Here is a 26,353-nt window from a genome sequence, read left to right as displayed (position 1 = left end):
TTTTGAACTTTTTATTTTGTTTTAAGGCTCAATTTTTGTTCCCTCAGGAACTGTTCTGACCTAATATTGTTTCATTAAATTTTTCATTGTGGAAAATTTTTCAACGCACGCAAGAGATACATCTCATTATTCCTCTTGTGGAAATTCCATAAAGGCAGAGATGAAAGTCCGATTTTTCAGTCTCCATCTTCCGCCAGGACCTCAGCAACATCAGGGAACGTGTTTCCAAAGAATGAATTAACAGCACGAGGGTTCTCTGGGGCAGATGCCTCTCGGGCCCCTCGGACAGCTCAGCACAGTCCTGGAGGCGGCAGTTTGCTGACTGAAGGCGGCTGTCCCGGTTTCTTCGGCCAGGCCAGACCCTCTCGTGGACAAGCCCGCTGCCGCCTCCAGGTTTGCCCTACATTGCCAGAATGGGAGGAGCTCTGACTTCCGACTGAACAAAGTTTTTCCTCGGGCCCGCCGATCCCGGCCCCACCCCGGCCAGAGGCCATCTCACCGACTAGGCCTCTCCGCCGCCGACGCTCCCCGCGCGCGTTCCCCCTTCTCCAACCCTTCTTTTCCCCCTCCCCCCGGCAGTGGCGGTTGGTCGCGCGCCGTCGTCCCTTTCCCGCCCCTCCGCTAACGAGCGGGCTCCAGACCCTCTGGGATTGGCTGCGCTTGAGAGCATCTTCTTTCAGCCTCTATGATTGGATGCAGGACGCGCGGGATGTGGGCCCCGATTGGCTAGGTCAGGGCGCCTGCGCGGCGGGGTTCTCGGTCGCCAGCCATTCCTGGGGAGGACTGCCGGCCGGTCGGACGTCTCGCCTGTCGCTGGAGAGGTCCCGGCTCCCCGGGAAGGCGGCTGCGGCGACAAAATGAAGATATTCGTGGGAAACGTCGATGGGGCGGATACAACGCCAGAGGAGCTAGCAGCCCTCTTCGCGCCCTACGGCACGGTCATGAGCTGCGCCGTCATGAAACAGTTCGCCTTCGTGCACATGCGCGAGAACGCAGGCGCGCTGCGCGCCATCGAGGCTCTGCACGGCCACGAGCTGCGGCCGGGGCGCGCGCTCGTGGTGGAGATGTCGCGCCCACGGCCTCTTAACACTTGGAAGATTTTCGTGGGCAATGTGTCGGCTGCATGCACGAGCCAGGAATTGCGCAGCCTCTTCGAGCGCCGCGGACGCGTCATCGAGTGTGACGTGGTGAAAGGTAACGCGGGGGCGCGCGGGGGCGGGGGCGCGGGCGCGCTCTGGGCACTCTGCTTGTTAGCCACGCCCCTTTCCCGGGGGTCGGTCACCGCGCGGTTGGGGAGGGTGGGGAGCGAGGCCGGAGGTGTTGGGGGCGCGTTGGGTAGAGCCACCCTCCTCCCCTGCGGTCAAGCACCATTCTCCAGATGGGAGGAAGCGGCTCTGGGTGGGTTCGGCGGCGGATGTGAGCTGAGCTACGGGGCCGGGGACGCGCCTGAGAGACTTGCGAGTGTACCGGGGGCGCGTCTTCCACTGGTCTCCTGGGCCTGGCACCGAGCGGAAATTGGGAAGTGACGGGCACAAGCCGGATCATGGAGCGGGGAAGATTTCGCCACTTCCCCACTTTCTCTCCAGACGTCGGTCAGAGAGCAAGGGAAGAGGGAAAAGGTGGGGGCTGACGCCCCAAGGCCACCCTCGTGTTCCCTCCCGATGAATGCTCCCGAGCGGAAGGTAACGGGGCCCTTGGACGTTTCTCGGGCTGGGATCTTTTAGCTTTGTGTGGCATGGGTCTACTCACTCGTGGGTACAGGAGGGGCCCCTTCCGAATCACTTTGGCATTTCAGTATCGTTAGGTGGGTTAGGTGTGGCAACGCTATTTTCCAAGTCCCTCAAACTTGGGTTTTTTTTACTTTGGGCTCGATTTTACATCTATAAACTGGAAACCCGGACCTTTCGAATGTGGAAGGAGGCTTGTTTTATGAAGTCCTCTTTTCCTTAACCTTTACCTGCCAGCCCATGCCCTTGGGGCTGTGTTCTTTTATAAGGTCGGTGATTTTGCAAGGGGGCGTATACTCTGTGGCTGAGGGGGACATTGAGAGGGGTGTGTGAGGGGTCTTGGTTAAACATTGGCAAAACACATTTACTTGCTGTTTGTCTTTGCTGGAGAAGTCTGATCCTTAGGGTAGATCCCTAGTTGGCCTTTGAGAAAAATGTATCCCTAATTTAGGCCCGACTTCCTTTTTGGGACCCAGTGTTGACTTTTGTAGTCTAGGTTTCTATCCTGTAAATTCTGTTTCCTTTATGTTGGCAAGGTTTGTTGGGATAGTCCTTGTGTATGTGGCCAGTTTCGGTTCCCCTTGGGAACAGATCAGAGTTAACTTTGCCATCGTCAAGGCTGCAGCCTGGGGGAGCATCTGATGCCCTATTCTGGGTGTTGGATTCATACCTGCCCTTACACTGTGTGAAAAGTTTAGGGGATAGGAAATAAACGGGTGCAGGTGCTTGTTTCCACCAAGACACTTCATTTGCTCTCTTGGAAAGGTGTATCTTTTGGGCCATTCTTTGACTTTTTTGTAACTGGGAAAGTGTCTCCACTGCTAGGAGCAGTTCCTTGTTTTGCGTTAATATCGCATTCTGTTTTCCTGAACTCAGGTTATGCAAGTCTACAAATATCCAGAATCAAGCTTTCCTGCTGGTGCTCTAAGGCAGGCTTTGTGGTGCATTGATTTTTGTTTTTGTTTATAGAGTTAAGAGTAGAAAGGATTTTAGATTGGGCATCTGGCCAGGAAATGGATGGGGGTACATGACTCATTATGAGAGTTCTGTGTTTAATTGATCTACCAAGTTTACTTTGTGGTTCTCAGGCAACTATATTGGGAATCTAGAAACTAGCATCTGAGGGGACTGTCTCCATGGAACTCATTGGTCAAGAACTTGCTTTCTCAGGTGGTAGAGAAACCAAAAATTTGCCTTGATTCGCTCTGGACTGAGACCAAGTGACAGTGGTGGGGAGGGTGAAGTGGATAATAGCATGTGGTTTATAGAACTGGCTGACTTCTAGTGAGAAAGCGAAAGTTATGTCTATTATCCTTTTGTAAACATTCAGTTAGCAGAAATGTGTTAATTACATCAAGGAGTAGTGGTTAGCTGTTGCTTGTAGTTAACCCTGATAAGTACCAGAGGTCCTGATACACTTTGATGTAAGAGACTCTGGGAAAGATTTGACTGTCATATTCTCCACTGATGCTTTTCTGTCTCTGAGGTGAAAGAAAGTGAAGTTTTTAAGTGGGGAATGTGGCTGAAGAGACTGGCTCTGGCTTTATAAACACGAATTTCTTGGGTTGGGAATGGGGCATTCGATGATCGAGTCTTTTGGTGTTGGGCTGTGGGGGTCTTTGAACAGCACAGAAGCTTGGGGCTGCACAGCAAACCAGTTCTGTTTTATTTCACAGAGGAAAAACATAGTTGCCTGGTTACCCTTGAAGCTTAGATGTGATTGGATTTAAAGAGCAAAAATCTCCATAGCGACAGGGATTGTAACTACTGTCCACAGGTCACATTCTATTGGGTGTTCAGAAATGAAGTATGAGAGTTGCTGACAGCTTTAGGAACCATTGAGGCTTCAGGGGGAGGTCTGTAAGGCAGAAGAGGAAATGGTTTCCTCTGGTTTGTTTGTTTGTTTGTTTGTTTTGTTCTTGTGATTTTTGGTTTTGGTTTTGGTTTTTTGTAGGGGGCCATTTTACCCCCCCCCCCCCCCGCCCCGGTAACAAATCTGTAGTTTAAAGTTAAGAGATTTCCACTCTTCTCAGGATAGGAAAACTCATTTTTCTAGATTCTCTTAACTTTGGTGCTAGAGGAATTGTGATGCCACCAGACCGTAGTTGATCTGTGTGAAAGATTGTTGGCTAGTGCCTTTAAATGCAGTGGATTTCTTTCAGAGATTACTATTTCTTGAACTAGCTCTTCAGGCAGATGGGTTCTGGAGTTCTCTAGATTTCTGGTTTTACATCGTCCTAGGACTAAGTGGGTTCCTGGACATCTTTGATAGGGCTAGGTTTTGGTTTGGCTGCTGGCTGTGATAGGGTAAGCCCTGATGTCATTGAATCAGCTGTACAGCCAAGTCACATATCTCTTTATAATGTCTGGCTTAGGAACTTTTTGGTATTAATTAGTTTTAAGTGTATTTGATGGCTTTTTAAAAAATCAGTTATAAAAATCAGTGATATAACTTATCTGGGCGGTCAGTTGAATTCTACATGTGAAATCCCAGTTTTCAGATTTCAATTTGGTCTGTTTTTTAACAAAACCCAGCTAAATAGGGAGTAGCCAGTGGGACGTCCTGTCGCTATTGTAAACCGTTTGAAGTTTTTGTTGGGTGTTTTTCCTACCTTGTTCTAGTCTCAGGAATCTGCTGGTGGATTAGCCAGGACTATAATACCATTCATTAATATTCTCTCATAGTGCCTGGAGATTTTTTCATTTCTCTTAATCTGCCTACAAGCTCCCATTTTTTGCTTGCCAGTTGCATTCTCTGGAGGGTCAGCCAAGCCTGTTTTTTTTTTTTTGTTTGTTTTTTAAAGATTTTATTTATTTATTTGACAGAGAGAGAGAGATCACAAGCAGGCAGACAGGCAAGCAGACAGAGAGGGGGAAGCAGGCTCCCCATGGAGCAGAGAGCCCGATGCAGGGCTCGATCCCAGGACCCTGAGATCACGAACTGAGTGAAGGCAGAGGCTTTAACCCACTGAGCCACCCAGGCGCCCCAGCCAAGCCTGTTTTTAAGGAGATCTCTGATCACTAGTATCTATTTTTAGCTACCTTTACCCAAAGTGGAGGTGAGAGACCATAGGGACAGTTCTAGTACCCTGTGGCTGAGCCAAAAGGAACACTTGCCTAAATTGGTAGGTGAGAAATCAGGTTCTGATCATGGGGGTGTGAGGATTGAGAGTTGTGATGGTTCGTTTTGTTTTTTTTATCATCTCTGGCAGGTTCTAAGTTTGCATATACAAATGTTATGGTAGCTTTTGTTTTTTATTATTAAAAATGAAGGAAAGTGTTCTGTAGGGAGAGAAGCTTATGGTTATTTCTAGACTTAAATAATCATCATAATTCTTCATTATCATATACCTATTTATATTTTGCAAGGCACTTTTATTTTCTTATTTGAATCTCCTAACTCTGAGGTGGGTAGGACGGATTTGGCAAGTCAGTGATATCTGGGTCTATAACTGAGACTTTTAAGTGCCTAACCCAGGATTCCTTGTGCTGTACCATACTTCTGATTTGTACCTGTTAATTACATTTTTATTTTCATTTGTAAGAGACGCAGGTTGGTGGCATGCCTCACATTGAGAAAAATTGACTTGCTCTCTCAGAGCAGCTAGAGAGGGCATCCCAGTATGAAAGTTTCTAGAAATTAGAGGACACTTATTTCAAGGCTATTTAAAAGGATTTCTTATCTTCAAGAATGGAATTTTTTTTTTTAAAGATTTTATTTATTTATTTGACAGAGATCACAAGTAGACAGAGAGGCAGGCAGAGAGAGAGAGAGAGGGAAGCAGGCTCCCTGCTGAGCAGAGAGCCCGATGTGGGACTCGATCCCAGGACCCTGAGATCATGACCTGAGCAGAAGGCAGCGGCTTAACCCACTGAGCCACCCAGGCGCCCCTCAAGAATGGAATTTTAGTGATTTCATCCAGATAGTTCTTCATTTCCTAAACTAATGTGAGAGAGATGGAATCCAGGTACTTAGTACTTAAGTAGCCACAGATTCAGATAGGTTTAGGTGCATGGCTTTATCTCCCAAGAGCATGATCTTGTCATTGTTTTTCATATCCTTCTTGCACCTTTGTGGTTTGTGAGTTTGAGCATGAATAAGAATTTCTTCCCACTCCTCCCTCTTCTAATCTAAAATTGTCTCCTTTTTAGTGGTAGCTGAGGACTTTGAGATCAGCGTCCTGCCTTGAGTTTGTATCCCACTACAGCTCATTCAAATCCTGAATGAGGACCTCAAGGGTAACCTGCTTAGCAGAGCCCACAAGCTGCAGTAATCGCAGCTTCTCACCTTGAGTCTAGGAAACCAGATCTTCCCTGTGAACAGGAGTCCAAGGGTTAAGGTGGATTTCTGTCCTTTGAAGAGGAACACGTAGAGGATATTCTGTAGCTTGGGGGAGGGGGCTTAGGCCTGAACTCAGCCAAGAGGCTTGATTTCCATTCCCACACCTCACCGGCTTACTTACGTGCCTGCCAGCTTCTGTTGTAAGTTTAAAATTTCTAGTCACGTTACACGGTTCTGCCTTACACATTGACTTCTCAGGGATAGACGGGTAGTGAAGGGGCACAGAAGAATTGGGATTCTGTTCCTGGCTCTAATAAATTTTGATTTAGGGCAGGCCATATAAATATTCTCTGAGTATGTTTCCCCACCTGTAAAGTAGAGGTCATGATCTTTTGCTCTGCCCGCCTCCCAGGATTGTTGTGAGGCCCAGATGAAGGCCTGTGCGTGGAAGTACTCTGAGAAAGGGGGAGATCACATTGGAGGAATTTCATGAAGTGTGCATTGCAGTCTAGCTCTCTTGCTTTAATTGGACGCTGGGCTGAGACATGGGTCATGTTAAGACAGTGGTCATTTCCAGTGTTTCAGAGTTAAGCTTCAAAGGTGAGCAGTCATGTTTGGTGACGTTGGGTTAGAGAACACTAAATAATTGAGTGATCCAGGAACCCTTTCTGTGTTTTGTCCGGTGGTTTACACTTACCAGGAGTTGGAAAGATTTTCACCCTGTGTTACAGTTCATCTTTGCTCTTTCTTCTCTCGCCAGAAAGTTGGGTGAAGTTGCAGGGGGAAAGGGGAGAATGGGGAGAAGGCCATAGGGAAAGGTGACTGCTTGGGACAGTCGGAAGCTTTGTTCTGTGGGAGCCATGTTTCATGACATACTCCTGGAGAGGAGGGTTTGGAGGCCTGGAGGTAGCTGGCAACAGCTGGGTGCTGTTGTGTGTCCAGTTTGGGACCCATCAGGTAGCATGCCCTGCCCCCCTAATTGCTAACCCTCTGTCTGCTGCTTTATCAGACTACGCGTTTGTTCACATGGAGAAGGAAGCAGATGCCAAAGCCGCCATCGCGCAGCTCAACGGCAAAGAAGTGAAGGGCAAGCGCATCAACGTGGAACTCTCAACCAAGGGTCAGAAGAAGGGGCCCGGCCTGGCTATCCAGTCTGGGGACAAGACCAAGAAACCAGGGGCTGGGGATACGGCATTCCCTGGAACTGGTGGCTTCTCTGCCACCTTCGACTACCAGCAGGCTTTTGGCAACAGCACTGGTGGCTTTGATGGGCAAGCCCGTCAGCCCACACCACCCTTCTTTGGTCGCGACCGCAGCCCCCTGCGCCGTTCACCTCCCCGAGCCTCCTATGTGGCTCCTCTGACGGCCCAGCCAGCCACCTACCGGGCCCAGCCCTCAGTGTCGCTGGGAGCTGCCTACAGGGCCCAGCCTTCTGCCTCTTTGGGTGTCGGCTATCGGACTCAGCCCATGACAGCCCAGGCAGCCTCTTACCGCGCTCAGCCCTCTGTCTCCCTTGGGGCCCCATACAGGGGCCAGCTGGCTAGCCCTAGCTCCCAGTCTGCTGCAGCTTCCTCGCTTGGCCCATATGGTGGAGCCCAGCCCTCGGCCTCGGCCCTCTCCTCCTATGGCGGTCAGCCAGCTGCGGCTTCCTCGCTCAACTCCTATGGGGCTCAGGGTTCCTCCCTTGCCTCCTATGGTAACCAGCCATCCTCTTACGGCGCGCAGGCTGCCTCTTCCTATGGGGTTCGTGCGGCTGCCTCCTCCTACAACACCCAGGGAGCAGCTTCCTCCCTAGGCTCTTATGGGGCCCAGGCAGCCTCTTATGGGGCCCAGTCTGCAGCCTCCTCACTAGCTTATGGGGCCCAGGCAGCTTCTTACAATGCCCAGCCCTCGGCCTCTTACAATACCCAGTCTGCCCCGTACGCTGCACAACAGGCTGCTTCCTACTCTTCGCAGCCGGCTGCCTATGTGGCACAGCCAGCTACAGCTGCTGCCTATGCCGGCCAACCAGCTGCCTATGCTGCACAAGCCACTGCCCCACTGGCTGGCTCCTATGGGGCCCAGCCGGTTGTTCAGACCCAGCTGAATAGTTACGGGGCTCAAGCATCAATGGGCCTGTCAGGCTCCTATGGGGCTCAGTCAGCTGCCGCGGCCACCGGCTCCTATGGTGCTGCAGCTGCCTATGGGGCCCAGCCTTCTGCCACCCTGGCAGCTCCGTACCGCACTCAGTCGTCAGCCTCACTGGCTGCTTCCTATGCTGCCCAGCAGCATCCCCAGGCTGCTGCCTCCTACCGTGGCCAGCCGGGCAATGCCTACGATGGGGCAGGTCAGCCGTCTGCAGCCTACCTGTCCATGTCCCAGGGGGCCGTTGCCAACGCCAACAGCACCCCGCCGCCCTATGAGCGTACCCGCCTCTCCCCACCCCGGGCCAGCTACGACGATCCCTACAAAAAGGCTGTCGCCATGTCGAAAAGGTACTGTATGCCCCCCCGCCTCTGCCCCCAGCTGGGGCTTAGGGCAAGGGGCTGAGGTTGGCATGGGAGGGAAACTGGAGCCATTGGCCCCTCTGGTCTTCACTCCTCTACTCCCATGGGATGTCAAAAGGCCGAGGGGGTTGATGTCTGTGAACTTTTCTGGTCACCAGGGTTCAGGTGGAGCATTAATGCTCAGCCTGGGGTGGTACCAGCTAGTCAGGCTGGGAAAAGTGTCACCTGTCTAGGCTAGCCCAAGTGCCATTGGAGCTATTGCCTGCAGGATTGTGGCCCACAGCCTTTCCCACCGTCTCAAGGATCCTTAAGCCTGTTACGTGGTTGTCCTGGCTTTGGTGGGGTGGGTTTGAAAGAGTAGTCCCTTTGGCACTCACCGGCTGAAGGCAAGGTGTAGGAGGTGCGTCCACTCTTTGGGAAGTTGGGGACCTTGCTTTCGTCCGCCGTTCTGTTGATAAACAACCAAGGTCTTTCTGTGCAGGGCCCGGGGGGGTAGTTTGTTTGTGGTTTGGGAATGTAGACCAAATCCACCTTGGCCAGTTGAGAAGGGAGGGCTTCGGTGGTGGGCTTGGTTTCCCACTGAGTTGAACCAGGCTTGATTTCTTGCCCTGGATAGGGTGATGAGCCTTCTGACAAAATCGTGTTTGTTGGAGACCAATCTGATCACACCCTCCCTATCCCCATTGGCATCTCCCCCATGCCCACCTGGAGCCCTCCCCTCAATTGTCTCATTCACCAACTGTCTTCTTCTCTCGACTAGGTATGGTTCCGACCGGCGTTTAGCCGAGCTCTCTGATTACCGCCGTTTATCAGAGTCGCAGCTTTCGTTCCGCCGCTCGCCGACAAAGTCCTCGCTGGATTACCGTCGCCTGCCCGATGCCCATTCCGATTACGCACGCTATTCGGGCTCCTATAATGATTACCTGCGGGCAGCTCAGATGCACTCTGGCTACCAGCGCCGCATGTAGGGCCATCCTGGGATGGGGCACCACAGGGAGGGAAGGAGAGGAAAGGTGGGGTAGGGTGCAGACCCGGGTTATAACCACTGGCCCATACCTCTCCCGTTTGCGGTTTTTCATCCCCTCTACCCTGTGGGCCTTCCCCAGGAGATGATCCTTTTGAGTGTTCGGCAGTAACCTACTTTGTTCCTTCGCCTCAGCAGCAAATCTTGCTACTGGCTCTAGATCTGCGGTTTCCCCTCTCCCCTGCTTCCCATCTCCCAGGATGGGAATTTCTTTTATGTTTTTATTTTTTTCCTGGCTCCCTTTTATTTTTGTGCGCGATATTTAAGGTCGTCTGGATGGGGAAGCAACCTGCAGCTGAGGTCGGCGGCGCCTTTTTCTTTTTAGATGTGAGGGAGGCCAGGAAAGGGTTAGCTTAACCATTTCCTATGCGCCAAGCTGTGCCAGCAGTCCAGGGGGCCCTGACTTTGTCCCTCTATGGACTGTGTTGAGGCTGAGTTCCTGTCGGGACAGTCGGCTGGTATACGTCCAAATCCCTACTGTCCCCCCGATGTTATAGCTGACGCTGAGTGGCACCGTCCCACGTCCCCATCTCCCCAAGTAGGTGGTGTTAGAAAACCTTGATTTTTTTTCCCTTTTGTATGGACTACAAATAAAACTTGGGGCAATTTGCAGTTTGGAAACCTGGTTGTCATTGTCTTGATTGCACTCAGTTTCAGAGGAGCCAGTTTGACATCCAGGAAGTCCTGCCAGCAAGGGGAGAGGCAGCTGGAGAACCCCAGGGCAGATAAGGAAAGGGGCTTGAATGTGGGCATTAGTGATTTTCCTGCTGCCCAGAGGGATATAGGTCACCGTTGGCCTGCTAGTCTGCCATCTTTAGGACGGGAGAGTCCAGACCAAGTTGCTTGGACTTTCTCAGCCCTTAACTTGAATCGATCACACCAAGGTGCAGTAAATTTATTGCCTTTTACCCCCTAACTTATCTCCAGGTCGGAAACAACCTGTGCTCCAGCGGGGTGGTTCTGGGGTATGGCTTCTCAAGTGAGAAGTGGGGAAGTGAACTGCTTTGGTGCTTAAAGTTTAGAGGATTCTCCAGAGGGTGGGCTTGAGTGCTGAAGCTGGGACCCAGAAGGGAGCCAGTGGTGGGGTAGGGGTGATGTCAGTGTCTGGTACTTCCCTGTGGGTTAGAGAGGAGGAGGAGCAGGGACAGTCGGAAGCAGGTCTGGGGAATCTGGCTAGAGACCCGGTATTCCGCCTGTTGAACATCACCATGGAGCGTCCTTCCTGCGTCCTGCCAACTTCTGCCGTAATAGTGCCCTGAGACTCAACTTCCCTTATCTCCATTTGTTGGGGTTTCTAGATGTTTTCTTGCTGGGTTTATAGTTGAAGGTGTCCTCACAGACTGGGAAGGGGGTGAGGTACAAGCATAACCCAAGAAGGGTTGCTGGGTTAGGGTGAGGAATTGAAGATTCTATACTTGAATTCTGGGATGGGTGGGCAAGGGGTGGGGGGGGCGTTGAGAGGGCCTGGCCAAAAAAAAAAAGAAAAGAAAAGAAAAAAAGAATAAAGAAAAGTTCCAGCCACGGACCAGATGGAAGTTTGGTTACTGATAATGAGTGAATGGAAGAAAACTGGCTGGGTAGGAACCTGCTGATGTTCTTGTGGGAAAGGGGGCTTTAGAGATTGGATTATGGGAACCTGCTGGGGCAAGGCGATTTGGGGGAGTTGTCTGTCAAATCAGGTGGAGTTCAGGTGGATTCTTTTCTGCCTCTCACTGGCTTCTCGTGAATTCGCCTGTGACAGAGTGGCTTCCCCCAGATGTTCTCTTCCCTCTGCCCAGAGGGCAGAAGTATATAATCTTTATAACCATGAGCTCTTGTATATGCTGACTGTAATTTCAGGGGGTTACTGGGGCCATAGCTCTTGACCTTGCTTCTCTTTTTGCTCACTGCTTTGCCTCCAGGTGCTTCGCTGTTCCTTTTCATTTCTTTACAGGACTGGGAGGGGGAGTTCGATAGGTTTCTTGCCACTTTTCTGCAGGGAGGGTGGGGTGATGTGAGGGCCAAGCTAACAAGCTTAGCTCTGATTATTACTCTGGAAAATAAGAGGGTTGGTTGATTACAGGGCTGTGATTGTGGCTTGTGTATTTGTGATATTTCTTTGTCATGTGGCTTTCTGTCTTCCTTTTTCTCCAGTGGGGTGCTGCCACTACCCTAATCCCAGGGTTCCTGTAAAAAAACAGCTAAATGTGCTCTTGGGGCCAGCATTCTTTATTGCAGCCTACGTTCTTCAGAGTGACCTGGCCCTAGAGGATCACTGGCATCTTTAGGTCCTGATGCCCTTGCTGCCTCAGCCCTGAGGTTTTTCGTTGTTTAAGTAGAAGAGGGTACAAAGCTAAATCGTGTCATTCTCTTCTTGCAGATTGTTTTAAAATTCCCTTCCTCTTTTATTTAAAATATGCCACTTGTGTTAATCCTATAGCCCACTGCTTATACTTTGCTTTTTGTGGATTTCTGAGTTCCTGGGTCCTATAACTTGGAGGTGGTTGGGTTGAATGAATGGGAGGGCAGACGTACTATGTGTGCTTTGGGATAAGAGGGTGGGGAATATGGGCTCCCAGTGTCTTCAGATTTTTGCACTTCTGCATCTGTTACCTCTACAACTTGGCCTTCATTGGAGAAGTTTAAGATGATTTATTCCTGGAACAAGATCACATAGGGGCTTCCGGCCTTGTCAGTCTGCTCCCTTCTGAGGTTTGGACTTCGTTTCAAATTCTGCCTGGGGTAGGCCTGGGGCCCCATCCCTTGTACTGGAGGCAATGGAACTGTCACTGCGACTGGGTCAGCTCTCGGTAGGCTGCTGTTCTAGTTACGCACATCAGTTAAGCTCTACCAGTGTCTGCACAGACTTGGTTCTCCAGTCATTTTGCCCTATCCAGCCAAGTAAGCTGACCATAATAGGGGATGACTGAGGTCATAATGAAAACAAATTTCTTAGATTTATGGACTGTATCTAATAGAAGGTTGGGTAATAATAGAGAAGAAAAGGTGGAGAGCGGGTGAGGGCTGCCTGGGTGGCTCAGTTGGTTAAGTAAGCGTCTGCCTTGGGGCTCAGGTCATGATCCCAAGGTCCTGGGATTGAGTCTCTGGGATCAAGTCTCCGGCGTCGGGCTCCCTGCTCAGTGGGGAGTCTGCTTCTCCCTCTCTGACGTTCCCCACTGCTTGTGCTCCCGCTCTCTCAAATAAATAAAATCTTTAAAAAAAGATGAGCGGGTGAAAAATTTATGTTCACCTAAATTTTATAGTTACCTTTAGATCATAAAAGGGGTTTTCCAAGAAAATTCTTAAAATTATTTCAAGTAGCTCTAAATCATTTGAAATATTGTGTTTATAGTACTGGAAATAACAGTGTTGAAGTAGCTGAGCCCTTGGGCTGACCTTGAATTTATAATATGGAGAGGCAGGACCTATCTCAGTGAACTAATTACAGTTAATAAACAATACTAGGGTAGTGAAAGATACAAGGCAGTTCCACTAGTTACAACTTTCTGGAAATAGGATCTGTTCTGTTGGAAAATTGACTTGGTACAGAGAGAATGACTAAGGGTGTTGACTCTAAAACCAGGTTTCCTGAGTTTGAATCGTGTTTCTATCACTTAGCTTTGTGATCTTGGACGTGTCAGGAACTCTGCCTGTTTTTTCATCTATAAAATGAAGATAATAGCTAACATTTATTGAACACTTATTAAGCACCATTAAAAGTGCATTTCATATAGGAATTTAATTTGATCTTCATTGCAATCCAAGTGCCATTTAAGTATTTTTAAATCTCTTATAAATGGGGAAGTTGAGGCTGTAGGTTAAATAACTTAAAAAAAATTCTCAGTTAGAAAGTAGATCAAGGGATTGAATCAGTATTTTGAATTGAACTATCCAGGACTTTGCTTGTAATCATTATAATACTTGGAAGGATCAGATGAGAACATGTGACAAGTGTAGGGCCTCATATATAGCCACTGCTCTTTAAGCGCTAGCTATCTCACAGACAGGAGTTAGAACATTCTGGAGAGATTGGGGTGGCCTAGTGGAACACACATCTGAGCAAAGGAGTTTGGATGTAGGTGTGAGTGCAGCACATATGAATCTGTGAAACTGGATTTTTTGAATGAGTGGTACCTAGGAGTGAAATAGGACACGGACCACACCAGTTTTTGTCACTTGCAGTCTCAGACAACACTTCAGTGTCCTGAGATCAGATTCTCTTTGGGTGTGGAAAAGAAAGGTCCATGGGGTAGGAAACCTGCAGAAACAGTAAGGGGAGAGGGTAAGAGGGTGTAGCTGCCAGTGGGATTGGAGGTTTAGGAAGCGTGCTTGACTGGCCTAGTCAAGGAAGGCTAATCTGGACATCCCTGGAGACTACTGATTTTTAATTTGAGCTCTTGTTAAACCAGTAACTCGTTTCTGGGTAGGAGCCAGAGTTTAACATGTATAAATTATATATGTTCACCCCTAAGGGTGTTAAAGTAGTAGATCTGTTTATTCACATTTGAATGGTTTTCACTGACATCAGTGTTTCACCCTTAAGTTTGGATTTTTCCTTTATTGCTCTTTCAAGAGTTCAGACTTCTGTCTTTTCGGGATCTGCAGTGAGAATGTGTATTTTTGCTTGGCTGTGACAGATACCAGCTGTCTAGATGACTTTGGACAAGTCGCTTTCCTTTTAGGTGCTTGGTAACTCGATCAGCAAATCACCCAAGTAGCACCTAAAGTGTTACTGGACAAGGTGCTTTTAAAACTCTGCATTCAATCCTGTTTTGCAGAGTTGGGTTGGTATGGTAGAGGATTTGGTCCAGATGATTTAAATTTATAAACCTTAATGGTTTTTAAGGGATGAATATTAAGCTGCTTTAGTGCTCAATACAATAGAGTTGGATAGATGAATATCAGTATGGAGAGGCTTGAACTGCAAACAGATGTTTCTACCTAAAGCTTCATTTTTTAGCATGTGTCAAGCAGGTATTCCTGATGATCAAAAGCTGTAGCATAGTTAGCCCCTGGCTTTTGAGCACCTGCTTTTTCTGTTTGAGGGAGACTGGAGAGCATACTAGGTAATAGGGGTAAAAGTGCTTGTTTTTGGAAATAAGGGCGAACTGTCTTAAACTGATATTGACTGAAAATCCGAAGTATTTCTCCTTTTGGTTCCCGAGAAGTCTTGCATTCATTCACCTCTGTGTTAACTTAGTCAACAAATAATTGAGTGCCTGCCATGTTCCAGGTGCATTTAACACTGACGATAGAGTAAGGATGAAGAAAAGGTCCCTGCCCTTGAACAAGTATTTGATGAGGGAGGGGGGAAAAGGTAGAAAGAAATGGAATGAACAAATAGAATTTCAAGTGGTGGTAAGTATTTGGAAAAATAACATGAAGTCATGGCATGGAGTGCCAAGGTAGGGTTGGGGTAGGGGGATGAGGTGGCCACCAAAGGACCTGGGGAAAGAACATTCCAGCCTGAATGAACTTGGAACAAAAAGGCCAGTGTACTGGAACATAATTGGGGTTTGGGGTGTGTGGGGTGGAGTACTGTGTGTGTCGGGGCGGGGGCTTTTAAGGAGATTGGGAGATTCTGGCAAGAACCAGATCAGGCAGGGTGATTTTGACAATTTTCCAATTGCAGTGGGTTTTAAGAATTGGGTGATGATTTAATGTGCTTTTACTGAGTTGGATGAGCGTGCAAAATGAAACCTGTGATTACTTCACCTTAAAGGCTTTCAGAAGATAAATCAATTAGATTGAGGGTGTTGGGGACAGGGATGTGGGGGAGGCTGTGGTCTGCAAACTGGCATGGATTGTGATCCTGAGATTTATATTCCCAGTCCTCTCCCCTTTGGGCCTGGAGAGATTCTTAGTTTATAGAGTGAGAGGGTCTCTTCTGCTTTGGTTATTTTGGAAGAAAGTTTATCTCCAGGGCTCTTGGGACACAAAATTTGGAAGATCAAACTTGAAAGGAGCTGAGAGGATTTCTATACCAGATGTGTTTCCCTGCAGATTGAGTGCTGACCCTCATCTGATGGCTGGCCCCCTCAAAAGGGCACACACACAGCTGACTAACGTGGAATTTATTTTCTTCACTGATTATATGGCCTTTACTCAGTCTCAGAGTTTCAGTATCAAAATTCACAATGAAAACGGACCACCATTAATGACTACACCTGTAAATGTTATATTTCGATGTCTTTAGGTCCTTTGCTCTTCCCACCCTAGAATAAGTCTTGACCAGTTTTCCACCACTTGGTTCCCGAGTCATGTCCGGTTTAAAAACTCATTTCCATAACTTTGACTCCTTTCTTTTTATGGTCCCCACCCCCCTTTCTGGGGGCTGCGTTGGACGGTTGTATGTTATACTCAAATGTCATCTCATCCCTTGCCTCATAGATAACTCACTGCTTTTGTTTTAAGTTCTTTCATTCAGCACCTTTCCGCACTCCAGCTTTTAACTCTCTCCTCAAAAGCTGCCTCGCAAAAGGTCATTGCTTGTTCGATGAATATGGGATTACGTGAAGAAGCCAAAGGATGAGAAAGAAAGATGTGATGAGGGAGCCGGACGCTCTGGAGAATGCTGTTTTGATTGTATTTTCTTTATAGCTGGATGTGATTAGGCTCCCCTAAAGGTCGGTTCTAGGAGTTTAAACCTGCAGCTCTGGCTGATGGTGCCCAATAAAATAAAACAAAAAACTTTGCTGCTCCAGTTTTTTCTCAGGGCGGGTGGGGGCGTTTTCAATCTTCAAGGTCACACAGAGAAGCCGTTTTTCTTCATCTTGGACCCACCCCGGGAGGCTGGTTCCTCGCGGGAGCTGGTCTCAGCGCCTTCTGAGTAACGCAGCCTCCGACCGGGCCAACTTCGGGGCCGTTATAAACCAATTGAAGCCGCGCCCATTAACCGTTTCCAGAATTCCTTTCACCATCTATGTCAGTAGTTTTGATCCGGGGGGGGCTCCGGGACTCCTAGGGCTACAGTGTGGATTCTTGGGCAAACGAGGAGGTTGGTTCTTCAAGCGGGGACGCTTCGTTATTTTTCTTACCTGGCGTTTGGGTCTGCTAATCGTTCGTAGCATCCTGGCTGCGAGGGGTTGGTGGTTGGGAGTGTAGAAGGAGAAATTTGGAGAAGGCAAATTGGGCCGGGGGAGAGTGTCAGGATGTGCACGTGTCGGTGGCAAAACGTGGAAGCTTCACAAAATTGGCGCCATGAAGCTAAAGACCGCCACACCGGGGCCTCAGCTCGCTCCGCCTAATGGCGGGCCGCACCCCGCCGGCGAAGCCCACGTTTGTAGTTCCTCCCCGACGCCGACCTCTTGCCCAATCAGTGACTTCGGCTTCGGCAGATAGGCGCTCATTGGCATTCGCATAAAAGCTCCGGGGTTACTGACGTTTCCACCTCTTCCCGGCCTCTCAGGTAATTGGCGTTGGTCGTAACCAATCAGGAAGAGGAGCTGTGGGAACGCCTGCCTTTAACTTAACTGAGCAGCCAATCCGGTGGTACACTTACCTCCCCTTCTACCCAGAGTCACTGCTGCGGCCGCCGCCATTTTAGCGTTTTGTCAGAAGCGTCTGCGCCGCGAGGAAGAGCCCCTGCTGATTTCCGTGCGGGTGAGAGACTCCAAGCCCCTCCACTGTCTTTTTTTTTTGGTCTTGTTTAATCTTATTTCACTTCTTTGGGCTTCAGGGGTATCGTAGTGGGGTCGCGGCCTCCGCACCCGTCTCTGAGAGCAGACCTCGGTGCTGGGCATTGCGCGGTAAGCCTGAAGCAGCCCTTCCCCCACGACCTCCCCCGAGAATACCCTGCTTTCTTCCCACCTTGCCTTCTCCCCGACTTGGCTCGGTTCCCTGCCTAGAGGTTTCCATAGAGATAACGGCGTTTTCCTTGGACTCAGGAAAATTGAAACCCTTTTCTAGAATTCTTTGGGCCCCGAGACATTGTTGTCTGGCTGAAGAGTCTGAAGCCTCCTTCTCAGGCCACGCATTTCCCCGTTCTGCACAGCTCGTAGGATGGCACCTCGGAAGAGGCGTTCTCCGCTCTAGCACTTACTGTACTTTTCCTTATGCCTACCTCTCCGGCCCGGGTCGCCGGTTCACTGCTTCCAAAGGAAGCCCGAAAACGTAGCCATTATAAGGCCCACTTTCCCGGAAATGGTGGCCGCTCCCTCGGTTGCAAGAGGAAGAGCTAATTCGTAATTTCAGTAGTCCGTTCAGCCAGCCAGTAGTTAGACCTTCGTTTTCTGACCTCACAGTGGCTTGAAAAGCCCAGTATCTCTAGCCGTGCGTGTATGCCCTCGTTTTCATTTCCATTTGCGTTAGAAGCTTCTCAACTCTTCTCAAACCCTTTGTTAAGGATCTTTTTGTTAAAGACTTTCCCATTCTTACGGGTTCTGTCGTTTGTACTGTAGTGGGCTTCCTTATTCCCACTTTCCTCTGATTGTTCTGTGGAGGTGGGCGTGTAAGAGAAAAGGAAAACTGGAAATATTCGCTAGAGTTTTTTGTTTTGTTTTAATTGACGTGAGTCTTAGGTCTTTTGTTAGAAATTTTGTTTCTTCCCGTGCAGGCTGTGTCGAGATGGTGAAGCTGTTCATCGGAAACCTGCCCCGGGAGGCCACAGAGCAGGAGATCCGCTCGCTCTTCGAGCAGTATGGGAAGGTGCTGGAATGTGACATCATTAAGAACTACGGCTTTGTGCACATAGAGGACAAGACGGCGGCCGAGGATGCCATCCGCAACCTGCACCACTACAAGCTGCACGGGGTGAACATCAATGTGGAAGCCAGCAAGAATAAGAGCAAAACCTCCACAAAGTTGCATGTGGGCAACATCAGTCCCACCTGTACCAACAAAGAGCTTCGGGCCAAGTTTGAGGAGTATGGTCCAGTCATTGAATGTGACATCGTGAAAGATTATGCCTTCGTACATATGGAGCGGGCGGAGGATGCAGTGGAGGCCATCAGGGGCCTTGACAACACAGAGTTTCAAGGTGAACCACCCTCTTTGGGAAGAGGGCTGAACACAGGCTATGTGCAGAAAATAGGTTGGATAAGTAAAGGGAGGGGTTTGGGGTAGAGATACAGCTGTTGGTGTTGACGGTGAAGCACTGTGGGTGATGGACTTAAAATGGAGAATGCATGGGATGTAGAGGCTTTACCTTAGGCCATGTCTGCCACATGGCTTTAGTTTGGAACCCCTAAGACTCTTATGCCTAGTAGCACAGAAATCCTTTTCCTTTGATTTCCCCAGTTATCTTGTCTTTTTAATTTTTTTCCCTTTTGTTGGTAGAGCACGTTCCATTGGTTCACTCTGAATTTATTGCCTCAGCCCAGTATCAGCATTATATCTTATTTTACATATAAAGAACCTGGCAAGAGTATCCTCAGCAACACTTTTGGGAGCAGAATCCCTGTTAAGCAACCCCCCCCTTCCCAACTCCTAACTTCCCAGTAAAGATAAGTGATCATTAAATAACAACTAGTCTTGAGATAGCTGGTGTCTTTAAAGGCTTATTGCTCTTGTTGATTTTCTGTTATGCTTGTACTAAGAGGTTCTCTTTGGAGGTTGAGGCTACTCCAGAATAAAAATCTGATTGAGGAGTTTCTGAGGAGATTTGGGGACTTGGGGGGCAGTAATGGCAATGCCTTTTTACTCTTGGAGGGTAGACTAAACATCCTTGGTGAATAGAGCATCTAGATGGGTGTTAACCTTAGAGCCTTGGCGAGATTGTTAGTGTGCCTGGAAGGCAGCATGAGTACTGGTATGGATTGTCCCTTTACATGGAAGGTTGTATCTTTTCTTGGTTTAAGATTTGAGCTCCTGTGGCAAGAGTGGCAATCTGGGAAGGGTGAGTGTGGTAACCATGGTGAGTTGCTAACTCTTCTCCCACCCCCTCCACCCCTCCCTTTTGTGTCCCTAGTATCAAAAAGCCATTTCCTTTTGGGTGTGACTCCTACTGAGTTACGGGATACTGCCACAACTTCTTGCTACATTTTTAAAGTATATTCCAACCTTTTTAGCCCAGGCAGGGTAGTTACCGGTTCTTTCCTGAGTACTCTTCTTAAGAGTCATTGCTGCTGTTACGGTGTTTATTTCCCTTAAATTGGACCTTTCTTAGAGCTGGAGGTCTGATCACCATTCCTCCAAGTAATGGATGCCCTGTGTCGTGGGTATTGCTGTGCATTATTAAAGAAAAGTGTCACTAGTCTCTCAGGTCTGGTTTTTCTTTTTTAATTGGTAAGTTGAGAATTGTTTGTTGTCAACAACTTAATTGGGGTCAGGACTGCCTTTGTGGAGGGTTTGTGATACGATACCTGATTTTTGGACACTCTTCTGCACGTTAATCCAGTTATAGAATGGGCGGCTGTGCCCGCTTGTAGCAGTCGCGCGTTAAGGGGAGGCCAGTGTGTACCAGGTCAGGACAGCTTCTGTGATAAGGACGGCGTAACTTCTGGCATATGAATTGTAGGCGCTCTGGTGCCGCTTATGCTTATTTTTATTTTCACTGCTTTTCTTACTGTTAGTCATTCTCCTTAGTACTGTTCAGTAGAGTTCTTTGTGTACAAGGAGTAGCAGTGTTTATTAAGTGGTCTTTTAACCCTTTTAGTTTTTCAGTGTCCGTTGTGTTCTCTGTTGTTTGCTCATTTAAAAGACATCAATTGTAGATATTTTTAAAGACTTTTTTTCCCCCCCTCTGGCTTTGGAATTGACACATCCTTAGATCAGGACGTTAGTTAATGACCTTTATGTCGTGAATGTGCAAGGTTTGTTTTCTCTGGTTTTGTTAGGTGCCAAAGTGGCCCCATGGGCAAATGCCAGAGGGACATAGGTGAGCACTTTAAAAACAGTTAAGTGTTTAATTGGGTATCTTAGCTCTTAACTTGCAGTCTGTCTACACTTACCAGATGTAACGTTTACAGCAGGATTTTTTGGGGTAGTTTGATCCTTCACCTCCTTTTCCCACTTCCCAGGACTTTTAAGTTTGCATGTGAAACGGTCCATTTACCAACCTCTGTATTGTTAGATCTAAATAGAAGACCTGTCTCTCTTCACTTTTTCCTGCTTCTGACCATTCACTTTGACATCTGCATGTTTGGGTACATCATAGCCACTTGCATTGGAAGTTTTTGCTGGAATTTTGCTTACAAGTAAATTGGTAGAGTATGTTAGCTGGAAACTTACTGTGAAAAGATTTTAAACATTAAATTCCTTGAAAAGTTTCTTTTGTAAAATTTTCCAGAAGTAATATTTTTTATTTTCAGAATATAACTTGTAATTTTCAGCAGAAGATAGCATTATTAATTGTGTATTTTTAGAATCTCTCGGATGCCTAGTTTAAGTAGAAAAAGTACTTTAATCTTGTTAAAAGAACTCTTTGATCCACTGATAATACTGGTTAGTCTTAGTTTTTCTCACCTTTCTTCCCCTTTTTCTTCCATGTTTTTCAAAATCTTTCTAAGAATTCAGGCATCTTGTGAATTGCCTGTCCTGTTTCCTTAGGAGGTCACTGAAGTTAGCCATCAGATTGTAAAGAATCTTTGGTGGAATGACTCTCAGGACCAGCAATTGAAAGGACTGTGTTAAGGAGAAAGGCAGTCCTTCAGTGTGTATTTATTGTCCCTTTTCCCCCGGTTCATGAGTGGTGTTCCAGAAATCTTGAAACTTGCTTATCACATTCAGCCACAGATCATGTTTGGGTCATATTCTCTATCAGTGGTAACTCTAGGGTCTTAATCTCTTTGATTTTGGGGTGGGGAGCTAGAGGACTGGCCTTTGCATTATCCCACTTAATGAAATCAGTCTTGGTGGTGAAGATGGGAAATGTCAGAATCTTGGAGGAGTCTTACTGTAGTTTCTTTTGACAGTGGGCCATTGTTCAGGGTAGTTTTGTCGCAGTGACTTGGCAAAGGATGAAGTGCTTGTTTCGGGGCACAAGCATTAAATCAGTGTTAGAGCTGAGACACTTCATCTAATTGGTCTTTGCCTGAAATCAAGTCATTATATTGAATTTGTATAGTGGATTTTTTTTTTTTTAACTTTTTTTTTTTTTTTACTTTTTTTTGGCAATGAATTCTGCATTAGAGTTGTCTAGGTAAAGCCATTGCTATGACCAGTGTCTGGGGTAGGGGCGTGGGCTATGACTAAGAGTGATAGCAACCCTTCTTGCGTCTGTTTCTTCAAGGCAAACGAATGCACGTGCAGTTGTCCACCAGCCGGCTTAGGACTGCGCCCGGGATGGGAGACCAGAGCGGCTGCTATCGGTGCGGGAAAGAGGGGCACTGGTCCAAAGAGTGTCCGATAGATCGTTCGGGCCGAGTGGCAGACTTTACCGAGCAATATAATGAGCAATATGGAGCAGTGCGCACACCTTACACCATGAGCTATGGGGATTCGTTGTATTACAACAACGCGTACGGAGCGCTCGATGCCTACTACAAGCGCTGCCGTGCTGCCCGGTCCTATGAGGCAGTGGCGGCTGCAGCTGCCTCTGCGTATAATTACGCAGAGCAGACCCTGTCCCAGCTGCCACAAGTCCAGAACACAGCCATGGCCAGTCACCTCACCTCCACCTCTCTCGATCCCTACGATAGACACCTGTTGCCGACCTCAGGAGCTGCTGCTGCTACAGCCGCTGCTGCTGCAGCAGCCGCTGCTGCTGTTACCGCAGCTTCCACTTCATATTACGGGCGGGATCGGAGCCCCCTGCGTCGCGCTACAGGCCCAGTCCCCACTGTTGGAGAGGGCTACGGTTACGGGCATGAGAGTGAGTTGTCCCAAGCTTCGGCGGCCGCGCGGAATTCCCTGTACGACATGGCCCGGTATGAGCGGGAGCAGTATGCGGATCGGGCGCGGTATTCAGCCTTTTAAGGCTTGAGGTGAGAGCGGTGGGGTGTCCCCTGTTCTGGTTTTGCCATCCCTCCTGCAGCCTAAAGGCTCCAGTTAGGCTGCCCTGCTTGCTTGCTTTTGCTGGGTTAGGGTAAGGTTACTAGCATGGTTCAGAGGCTAGGGAGAAGACCTTAACTACCTAACTTTTTGAAATATATAAACATCCGTAGCCCTCATGGCTATTTTTCAGGGCTCCTAGTAGTGGGAGTCCGTCTGATGCTATTTGTGCCTGGAAAAACAAAGAATAGTGTGCTGAATCTTGGGTCACACCTATGTGCTGTAATTGAACTGAACCTGGGACCCATATATTCCGACTGAGGTGTGCTGTTTCTCCAGAGCCTTCGTTGAAATTCCTAGGTGTGCGACATTATTAAGGGTTGCAAGTTTCCTGTTCTGCTTCGTGCTATGTGAAAGGTCGGATATGACCTATAGTAATATAAAATTGATAACCAGTTAACTAGTCGTCATTGCTTGGGTCCCAGTTACTATGAAGACTACCCAGGTGGCATCATCTTAATCTTGAAGCAGCGTTTTTCTGACATTCCTGAATAGTTCACTCCCTATGAGCTTTATAGAAAAGACTTCTTTGATGGTAAGTTGGGGCAAAGAGAAGAAAAGAGATCTTAATTTATAAAGCTTTAAACAAGGAGTCTGGGGCATAGACTCAAATCCAACTTCTCCACTCAGCACAGATTGATTCCCTGAATAGATTGCCCACTCCATTGCTTTGTCTTTGAATCTGTCCTATAAGAGCCTTTTTACTTCGCTCAGTATTTTTCTTTTTCTTTATCTTTTTCTTTTTTTTTTTTTAAACTGTCCCATAGTGTTATGGTGGACATCCTCACCCCTTCTTCAAGTTTTATAGTAATACAAATCTGCACAAACACAGCGTTGGGAGCTTTGCCTTAAGCAAATCACTCCCTTCGTCTTCCCACTAGATATGGGCTTTTAATACTCTTGAACCACCAGCTCTACCCTGAGTCCTCTGGCTTTGTCCTCTGCTCTACAGTTTGAGCCTCATGATCCATTTGGCTCTACTTGAGTATATTCTTTCTGATGTTTGCCAGCTTTGGGCTCTAGGTGTTGGAGATTGCTGTTGCATTAAAGGGTGGTTCTCAACACCTTTTGTTTGGGGTAGTCCCCAGTGTATCCCAGACCGTACCTTCATAATTTTTTAGTGACAGGGTGAGTGACATTCTGTCATCTTTGAGTTAAGGCAGAAGGTATATGTGACTTCCCCGGGATTATAGGATAGGAAATCTCTGATAGGGCTGGAAAAGAAAGAATGATTTGATAGGTAGTTTACACATACCCTTCTCTACAGTCTTTAGTTTCTTCACTAGGCAGAGTTGGATGCCCTCAGGTCTTAAAGTTTGTTCATTCGATGCTACTTTTGCCTAGACCTTGAATGGTTTTTAACTTGGACCTTGGTAGTAAACCCAGATTCAAACATACTTTTGACTTTTACCCCAGAGAGCTAATTGGAACCTTTCTTTTTTTTTCTGCTCTCTAGTGATAATTTGTGATGTGGAAATAACCTTTTCTGAGGAATGCTAACGTTAACTTCAAGAGAAGTGCATTGTCTTTGCTTAATTTCCTGAAAAAGTATTCGCTATTTAATTTAGAGAAAGGCCCAGCCTGGGATTGTTTGACCTTCCCAGTTTCTCTCTGGCCTTCAAGCTCTTTTCATTTGTAGAGGTTATTGTGATACTGGGAATGGGTACAAGTAAATTTAAAAGGATTGTCAAGTTACCAGACTTCACAAAGATGCTCTTTGAAGTTTTAAGTAGGAAAGCCCTTTTGAGCTTTGCTGTAAAGCCCCTGTATTGTGCTCTCTTTCAGGTGGGATGTGTGTGGGCTGAAATTCCGAGCTGCGGTTGTGCATGAGAATACACCCTTCGTGGTACCCCATCTCCGGGACGTTCTCGGCTCTGTACGTTCAGTCCCTCAGGAACCGTGGACCTTAATTTACCTTGCTAAGTTCAGACCACCTCTTCCTTTCCTCCTTCCTGCCCATTTTCCCATTCTTCCTGTTCTTTAATCCTTCTGTAGTTTCCCATTTATGTTCTGTTCTCCCAGCAGGCCTCATTGTGTGCAGAAACTGTGGTGGGGGTTGTGCTGTCTCCCCACCTCCTGCTTCCAGTGGGTGTTGGACTTGGGAATGACCTTGATGAGAGTGTCACTACTCCTGAGTCTTTTTGGCCCAAAGGCTTGTGGCGGGTATACACATAGAGTTGGATAACTTTTTTTTTTTTTTTTTCCAGTGAAATAAATGGTTTTTCAACTTAGGGTATGTGTGCTTTGAGAGAGTTTTTGCTTGGGTTTGTGTCTGGATTCTTTATTTGTCCCTGGAAGAGAAGGGGAGGTTCAGTGAGCTTGACATTGAGCTCGGGGTGAACATCATTGCTGTTACTTTATTGTAGATAGAACTTATAGGTACAAAAGGAAAAAGAGGTTGTGTGCAGAAGAACCTAGGTAGCCTTATTCCAGTAAAGACTTCTTCCCACTAGTCCACATTCGTAATAAAACCAACTAGTTACTAGTATTTTTGAGATACAGGTTTTTCCTTGTCTGCAAAACAATCATCGTGCACCTCTTACTATCATTCTAACCACCCAGTCAGTACATCAAGCCTGATTTATTGCCAGGATAGAGTTCTAGGAAAAGGAAGTGTTTGAAGGAATTCAGCTTTCATTTTTCATGCCGTATGGAAAAATAAAGTTGTACCTCTGTCAGCATTCTGCTGCTACTTTAGGCCAATAGGTAACATTTTGATGCCTTTCGCCATGTTTTTATAGCTCTGCCAAAATCCAAAGAATACCTGAATGGTACCACTAGCACCTCATTAACTTGTACTTAGAGCCTTTAGAATGATAGGTACAGAAAAGGACCCAGCAGTGAGCTTTAGAATATTTAATAAGGTGCATGGGGATGAGTGCAAGAATGAGCCACTGCTATTCAGTTCCATGCTTCTGTCAGATTGTCTCCCAGATTTTTTTTCTTCTCTGTACCTTGGTGCGAGTTTTAACATTATAAATAGTGAGGCTTTATGTAGGGTATTTTCTAGTACCATTCATTTAATAAATATTGAGCATCTATGGTATCCCTTTAGGAAAGGTGGATTGTGATGGGAGACAAAAAGGATCTGGTATTTAGTTGAGCAAATTCTCAATTTTTCTACTTCAGGCTTCTACCTGTGACTAATAACTGTATGTATATGACTTGTAACTTACTGAATGTTTGCTCTGTATGAAACCCCGCGATTGGTCATTTGTGTGTGTTCATTTAATACTGCCAACAACCATTTTTCTGTAAATTATGATGTTTGATTTCTCTTACCCTCAAAATACAACCGATTTTTGAACACAGAGGCTGTCTGTGATTGGGAGCTCTAGTGACTAAGATAACAGTTCCAGGAAAACTGTTGGTGGAGCTAAGGGGATTAAAGTTGAAAAGAGCTACTGGCTTCTACAGGTAAGAAGTGGTCAGTAACAAGATTATGAGTATAGTCTAGAGTTAACTTTCCTTGCATTTGTCTCTCTCTTTTTTTTTTTTTTAAGATTTTATTTATTTAATTGACAGAGATCACAAGTAGGCAGAGAGGCAGGCAGAGAGAGAGGAGGGAAGCAGGCTCCCCGCTGAGCAGAGAGCCTGATGGTAGGGCTCAATCCCAGGACCCTGGGATCATGACCTGAACCGAAGGCAGAGGCTTTAACCCACTGAGCCACCCAGGCACTGCATTTGTCTCTTTTATCTTTCTTGGCTGGGTCTGCCAGCCCCACTTCTTGGAGGGTGGTGCCTATTTTGATTCCCTTTTCTCTGAAAAGACAGACCCATCTCTCTTTGGCACTTTAATTGGTGCACCCATTGGTCTGATAGGTGGAATTGGCAAATTTCAAAAGATGGAGACTATAACCGTGTTTGCTTCAACAAATAATTTGATATTCTGCAGGGTATTGTAGGTGCTGGATATAGTTCTGGA

The 26,353-nt window shown here is 47.3% G+C and overlaps 1 protein-coding gene across 6 annotated transcripts; it reads left to right on the top strand.

Moving 5' to 3' along the window:
- The first annotated feature begins 782 nt into the window (after positions 1-782).
- Positions 783-25,739, top strand: LOC111150098 (RNA-binding protein 14). 6 transcript variants are annotated; one of them, XM_022507442.1, is made up of 4 exons: positions 783-1,194; positions 18,053-18,475; positions 21,668-22,361; positions 24,214-25,739. In XM_022507442.1, the coding sequence occupies exons 1-3, from the start codon at positions 858-860 to the stop codon at positions 22,351-22,353; spliced, it is 1,446 nt and encodes a 481-aa protein (XP_022363150.1). In that variant the 5' UTR covers positions 783-857; the 3' UTR covers positions 22,354-22,361; positions 24,214-25,739. The 6 variants fall into 6 exon arrangements, with proteins under 6 accessions (XP_022363150.1, XP_022363153.1, XP_022363149.1 ...); XM_022507444.1 differs by lacking the exon at positions 783-1,194 and adding an exon at positions 16,931-17,246; XM_022507445.1 differs by lacking the exon at positions 21,668-22,361.
- Positions 25,740-26,353: the final 614 nt, after the last annotated feature.

The sequence above is a fragment of the Enhydra lutris genome, unplaced genomic scaffold (genome assembly GCF_002288905.1).
Source record: "Enhydra lutris kenyoni isolate GAN:26980312 unplaced genomic scaffold, ASM228890v2 scaffoldscaffold22, whole genome shotgun sequence".
Lineage (NCBI taxonomy): Eukaryota > Metazoa > Chordata > Mammalia > Carnivora > Mustelidae > Enhydra > Enhydra lutris.
This window is presented reverse-complemented; position numbering and strand designations above follow the sequence as displayed.

Excerpts from the sequence above, each read along its gene's own strand:
- LOC111150098 (XM_022507441.1), top strand. The coding sequence starts at position 858 with ATGAAGATATTCGTGGGAAACGTCGATGGGGCGGATACAACGCCAGAG. Across the intron at positions 1,195-7,018 it reads CGAGTGTGACGTGGTGAAAG|ACTACGCGTTTGTTCACATG; the intron begins GTAACGCGGGGG and ends CTGCTTTATCAG. Across the intron at positions 8,484-9,255 it reads GCTGTCGCCATGTCGAAAAG|GTATGGTTCCGACCGGCGTT; the intron begins GTACTGTATGCC and ends TCTCTCGACTAG.